Below are 6,282 nucleotides of genomic sequence, written 5' to 3' on the forward strand. Positions count from 1 at the left end.
CGCCGGCTCGGCAGGTAGCGGGGCCGGGCGGAGGTGGGGAGGAAGGAGAAGCGGGGGGCTGCGTGCCAGGCTCGGCCCCTCTCATCCGTCCTCCCGCTCCCGTAGAAAATCGAACCGGAGGTGGACCGCTTCCTGCAGGAGCTGCGCGGCAGGGTGCAAATCGGCGTGGTTGGGGGCTCCGACTACTCTAAGATCGCCGAGCAGCTGGGAGAGGGCGACGAAGGTGCGCGGCGCGAACGAGGCGCGGGGAGACGCGGCGCCGGGAGGGCAGCCCTCCGCCCCGAGCTTCGTTTTCCTTCCCCGAGATCCGTGCCCAGCGCACGGCGAGTCCTAAGGTCTCCCTTCCGCCTCGTTAGCTCGGAGGGCTGAGTCAGCGGCGCTGTGTTTGCACGGGGGCTGCGTTAGGTAACCCATCGCCGCGCCGCCGAGCACCGCGGCGGGGATGGAGCGGTGGGCGCACGTGGCCGAGAGCGTGACGTTCCGTGCGCTTATCTTGTCCGGGGCGGTGACACCGTCGGGTCGCTGCCCGTCTGCGTCAGCCGCCCACCTGCCCGCTACAGATAGCGGCCCGCGGGCAGGGAGACGTGCGGCCTGCCGGGTGTCCCCATTGCACCTCTTCTCCTCTCTGATGACCCGAGCGGTACAAGTTGTTTCTCTTTCGCCTTTTCCCTTTCAGTCGTCGATAAGTTTGACTACGTCTTCGCCGAGAATGGCACCGTGCAGTACAAGAACGGGCGGCTTGTGGCCAAGCAGGTGGGTCAACACCGGGTGCAGGTGGCTCCGGCATGCCCCATCCCTGGAGGCGTCCCTGGCCAGGTTGGATGGAGCCCTGGGCAGCCTGAGTTGGTGGGTGGCAGCCCTGTCCATGGCACGGGGTGGGACTGGGTGGGCTTTGCGGTCCCCTCCAGCCCAACTGCACTGTGATTCTATGAGGACTGCTGCTCCATGATCCCCTCACTGCTTCCTCCTCAACCCCTCTCCTCCTGTAGGCCATTCAGGACCACCTGGGAGAGGAGCTGCTGCAGGACCTCATCAACTTCTGCCTCAACTACATGGCCCTGCTGAAGCTGCCCAAGAAACGGTAAAGGACATAAAGCTGTTAGAGGTGTCCAGGGGAGGGCTACAAATGGAGAAGGGTCTGGAGGGCAAGGCATATGAGGAGCAGCTGAGCTCCCCTGGTTGGCTCAGCGCAGAGCAGAGGAGCTGAGGGGAGGCCTGATGGCGGCTGCAGCTCCTCACAGGGAGCGGAGGGGCAGCGCTGAGCTCTGCTCTATGTGACAGCATGGGCTGTCCAGAGAAGCTCTGAGAAATCCCACAGCCCTGAATCCACAGAGACTTAGGAGCTGGAACCTCACTGAGTTGAGCAACCAAGCAGCAGTCAAACAGCCCTGACAGCTCTGGGCTCAGCCCTTGGTTTTGAGGGCACGTTTGACCAGACTGCTGTCTGAGATCAGCTGTGGTTGCACTGACCTCAGAAGGGCTGTTTTTCTCTCCCTGCCCTTGTAAAGGCCCCAGTAACCTTGTGCCCTTGCCCACACGCAGAGGAACCTTCATTGAGTTTCGCAATGGGATGCTGAACATCTCTCCCATTGGGAGGAGCTGCACGCTGGAGGAGCGGATCGAATTCTCGGAGCTGGACAAGGTGCGTGGGTTGAGTTTGGGCTCACTATTCCCTTTGCAGGTCTCGCGCTGTCACAGATCTTGAGTCTTGTCCGCTTCCCTCACTTCCCAAGGCGATAGGAGACCAGCTCCAAGCTATGTGTCTTAGCTTGGAGGTTCCTGGAGGTGATGGGTTGATGGTTGGACTTGATGACCTTAGATGTGCTTTCCAACCTTAATGACTCTGTGATTCAGACCCTTTTCCCTTCTCCTCCATAGAAAGAGCGGATCCGGGAGAAGTTTGTGGCAGCCTTGCAGAGGGAGTTTGCTGGCAAAGGGCTACGTTTCTCTCGAGGTGAGCAGAGGGGGCTTTGCCATGGCCTCTTCATTGCATTCCCCTTAAAATCCTGGGATAGAGAGTGGGAATGAGGCTGATCTCTGTGGGCATCCAGGATCCCAGAGGCTGTGCTCTCTGGGAAGACCTCAGAGACTGCTCAGCAAGCTGCAATTCCTGGAGAGCTGCCATGGGAGGAACATGCTTGCATTTGCAGCAAGTCAGTGGCAAGGTGGCGATGGCTCGATGGTTGGATTCGATGATCTTAGAGGTCTTTTCCAACCTTAATGAGTCTGTGATTCTAGGAATAAACTGTGCTATAGGTTTTTCCTCTGAGCGTCAGCCAAGCCGACTGCTTTCTGTCCCATGACGCTACCAGTGCCTTATTCCTCATAGCTCTGCTAAGCCCACCCCTGTGCAGCAGCTCTGCTCTGGCTCAAGCACAGCAGCAGGGCTGCCAGCAGAGCTCCGGGCACATTCAGTCCTCTGCAGGGCTCCTCCAGGAATGCAGTGGTGTGAGAGGAAGGGGCCTCGTGTTCTCAGTTCAGAGTTTTGTTTGGAGGGCTGGCTGCTAGGGAAACATCCTTCTACTTGGAAGAAGAGCTGGCACTGTGTGTCGTGGGCTTTTATAGGGCTGCTTCTGGGGCTAGAGGTGCTTTACAGCCAAAGCAGGGAGCTAAGGAGGGGCTTCAGCAATCCTGGAACCTGGCCAGCATTGGGGTAGAAATGAGGTTATCTAAGGGACGGGGCTGAAGCCAGAAAGAGACCTTCTGCAGAGCTCTGTGTAACGTAAGAAGGTGGAAATCTGGGCAAAGGGCAAAAGGGCAGGGACACATGGAAATGAGGCTGGTGGGACGAACTGGCTCTGAGAGCCTCATCCCAGGCTGTGGAAGGTGGGAAGCGATGGGAGACCTCGCTGCAGCCCTGTGCTGTACCCAGGCAAGGGGCAGTGCTTGGTGTCCTCAGTATCTTGCTTCTCCCTACTCCGACTGGCTTCCTGCCCCACCCAGCTGGCACCAGGAGCCCTTCTCACTGCCCAGCTCTCATGAAAGGGGAGAATGTAATGCAGTGCAGCATTTTATTTCAGTTATTTCCAAAGCAGGAGAGTGTGACGTCCATGCAGGAGCCTGGGAGAGTTCTCAGTGCCAGTAGCTGACAACATGTACTTTGTCCCCTGCTGCCCCGACACAGCACACACCGATACTATCTGCAAGGTGTAGCTCCAAATCTTAGCAGCACATGGATGTCTGTTGCCTCCCTACCAGCTCCCCCTGCAGCTCGCTGCTGCCTGCTTGCATGTGTGGCATGGAGCCCTGCTATTGTCACCCAGCCCTGCTGATGTCACTCAGCCTGTTGTCATAGAAACAGCATCTGCAGCCTCCTAATATCACATGCCAGAGAGCCACGGGGCACAGCTGTATGGGGAGGGCTCCAGGTTGACCTCCAACCCTGGGGTAGAGGGACATCCCACCACCTCAAGGCCACTCTGCTAACGCTCACCATTCTGCTGGCAGGTGGCATGATCAGCTTCGACGTCTTCCCAGAGGGCTGGGACAAACGCTACTGCCTCAACGTGCTGGATGATGAGAGGTTTGACACCATCCACTTCTTTGGGAACGAGACCACCCCTGTGAGTACACCCTGCTCACCCCTCACATGGCTGCTTTCTCCTCGCCCAGTGGTGTCTGTGGTACTCCAGCGGCCACCACGAACCTTTAGTGGTGTGCGAGTGGGGGATGCTCTCTGTGTGTTTGCAGCAGCAAATGGAGGCTCCTTGCAGGATGCGGATTCTCCAAGGAGACTCTGCTAATGCTTTCCCTGTTCTTTGCTCCCCTGCAGGGAGGGAATGATTATGAAATCTATGACGACCCCCGGACAGTGGGACACAGCGTCCAGTCCCCCCAGGACACGGTCCAGCGATGCCGTGAAATCTTCTTTCCAGAGAGAGCAAATGAGTGCTGACTGTGAGGGCCCTGCAGCCCTCCTCCCTTTTCTCCCCCACAAGGAAAAGCACCTTCGTTTGAGGAATCTGCTCAGGGTAGACTGAAAAACACTTGCCGGTGCTGGTCAGGAGCTGTTGTGTGAGTCCAGGGGATGTGCAGAAGGGGGCTGTTGTTGGTCAGCCCTTTGGCACTCCCAGTGTGTGGCTGAGGTCTGTGGGACCAGGCAGTCCTTCTTCCAGCAGAACTTCTGTCGTGCCAGATGGGGCCTTGGTGTGCAGTGATACATTCCTGCCTTCTGGACCCAAATGCCAGGGCCAGATTTAACCACATCTGTCTGTGTGCACGTCTGTCCATCCTTCCCTTCTCCCTTCTCTGTTTTGCTGTGTTGCTCTTCAACACCTCTGCACAAGGGAATTTACCTCTCATGTTCTCCTCCCCCTTTGCCAGGCGTTTCCCAGAAGCCTGCACACAATTGCAGCATGGCTGAGGCACCTTTGGGTCCATTTGGCCCAACCTTACACCTGGAGCAGGGTGCCCAGACCTACATCTGGATGTATGGCATCTGGAGGTCTCCAAGGAGGAGACCCCACAGCCTGTCTTGGCAGACTTTGCCAGTGCTCAGTCTTCCCATCTGTGTGTCCGTCAGGTGTCGCAGATATGTTACTAGAAAGCCTTACCCAAGGCATTCATTGCAGACTAAGTCGCCTTCCTTCCCAGTGCTCAGCTCTCCTGGTACATCCTGCTTCCTCCTGCTGTCCTCGCACTGTCATTGCCCATCGCTATGGCCCTACCTTGGAGCTGGGCTCAGAGAGAAGTTTCCCAATGGCTGCCACCCTTTAACCACGGGACCAAAGCAAAAGCTGGTGCTTCTGGGCCTGGGGCAGCTTTGCACAGTCCCTGAGAGGACTTTGGTCCCGCTGCCTGGCCCTGCTCACGCTATAGTGGTGTGTGACCAATACTGGTGGGTGCTTTCTTCTCCATGTGACGGTACCTCTCAAACACATCAGTCTGTAACGCGTCCAATTTGCATGAGTGCAGCGGCCTGGCATCCAGAAATCTCCAGCAAATGCACAAATTCCTCCCTACCCAGACAAAATCTCTGTGGGAGGGGGGGACATGTTGGAGAAGCCTGAATGCAGAGTGCCCTCTTCACGGACCGCCATTTTGACCCTCCGCTTTAACCCTCATGGAGGAACCTCGTGTTTTGTGGTTCCTCCTCTTTCAATGAGGATCAGGCTGTGGTTTATTTTTCCTGTGAGTCTATTTCAAGTCAGCAGGATTTTTGTGTTTTTTGGCCATGAGGCTGCAAGGCACCGTGGTGGCCCTGGGGGCTGAGGTGATCTGTTCGCTCCCTGTGCTGTCTGTAGGGCCACCTGTGCTGTGAATGAGGGGACAACCTGTCCTGCCGTAGCTGCAGCCTGATTGGGTTCTCTGGAGTTTCTCAGAGGCAGGGAGGCTTCCCTTTGCCCCATAGCACGGCCACGGGTTTCTCCCCACGGGTGTGTGAGTGAGTGGATGTGATGGGCCTCGTGGTGTGGACCATATGGTTCTGTATCTGTGTGAGATGGGCAGCTCCTGTCTGACTGGTTCCAACTATTAGATTAGAAATAAATTTAAATAAATAAATATATAAATATATATATGTATACAAATGCTATTGAAACCACAATGTGCAGTTGTCAGTGTGTGCTGTCTGCAGGCTCTACTCTGCCCTCAAGTGTTGGGTGCAGGCCCTGCAGGACCAGGGAATCAGAATCACAGAAGGGTTGGGTCAGAAGGGACCTCAAAGCCCACCCAGTCCCACCCCGTGCTGCGGGCAGGGCCCCATCCAACCTGGCCTTGATCCCCCAGGGATGGGGCACCCACAGTTCTCTGGGCAGCCTGTGCCACTGCCTCACTGCCTTCTGAATAATGTACTTCTTCCTAACATCTGACCTAAATCTCCCTCTTTTACTTTAAAGCCATTCCCTCCATCCTGTCACTATTAGATTGTCTAAAAAGTTGATCCTTTGTATAAGCTCTGTTTAAAGTACTGAAAGGCTGCAGTGAGGTCTCCCTGCAGCCTCCTCCAAGCTGAACAAGCCAGCTCCTTCAGCCTGTCTTCACAGGAGAGGTGCTCCAGCCCTCTGAGCATCTTTGTGGCCCTCCTCAGTTCTGCTGAAGTTGAGGTGCAGTGCACAGCATTGGTGGTCTGAGGCAAGCCCTGGATTTCCTGGGTCTCCTGCAGGGTGCACTTACACACAAAAAAAGCAGGATGGGCAGGGCTCGTGGGAAAGTCACTTTTAATGGTTTATTGCCAATGTTACAAAGGTTGACACAAGGTCAGACAGGCAGGAACCACACCAGAGTTGTAAAAACACCAACAATTCTAGGATTTTAGTTTATTTCCCCAAAAAATAAAAAAGA

General features: G+C 56.0%; 1 protein-coding gene across 1 annotated transcript; it reads left to right on the forward strand.

The window, feature by feature from the left end:
• Positions 1–5: 5 nt before the first annotated feature.
• Positions 6–5,523, forward strand: PMM1 (phosphomannomutase 1; the record flags this gene model as incomplete). Its single annotated transcript, XM_019611367.1, has 8 exons — positions 6–14; positions 106–223; positions 677–753; positions 990–1,081; positions 1,543–1,642; positions 1,879–1,954; positions 3,448–3,563; positions 3,773–5,523. Coding segments are annotated over 8 exons (711 nt in total), but the record flags the coding sequence as incomplete, so codon positions are not given.
• Between the last annotated feature and the right edge of the window lie 759 nt (positions 5,524–6,282).

This window comes from Meleagris gallopavo, chromosome 1, assembly GCF_000146605.3.
Source record: "Meleagris gallopavo isolate NT-WF06-2002-E0010 breed Aviagen turkey brand Nicholas breeding stock chromosome 1, Turkey_5.1, whole genome shotgun sequence".
Lineage (NCBI taxonomy): Eukaryota > Metazoa > Chordata > Aves > Galliformes > Phasianidae > Meleagris > Meleagris gallopavo.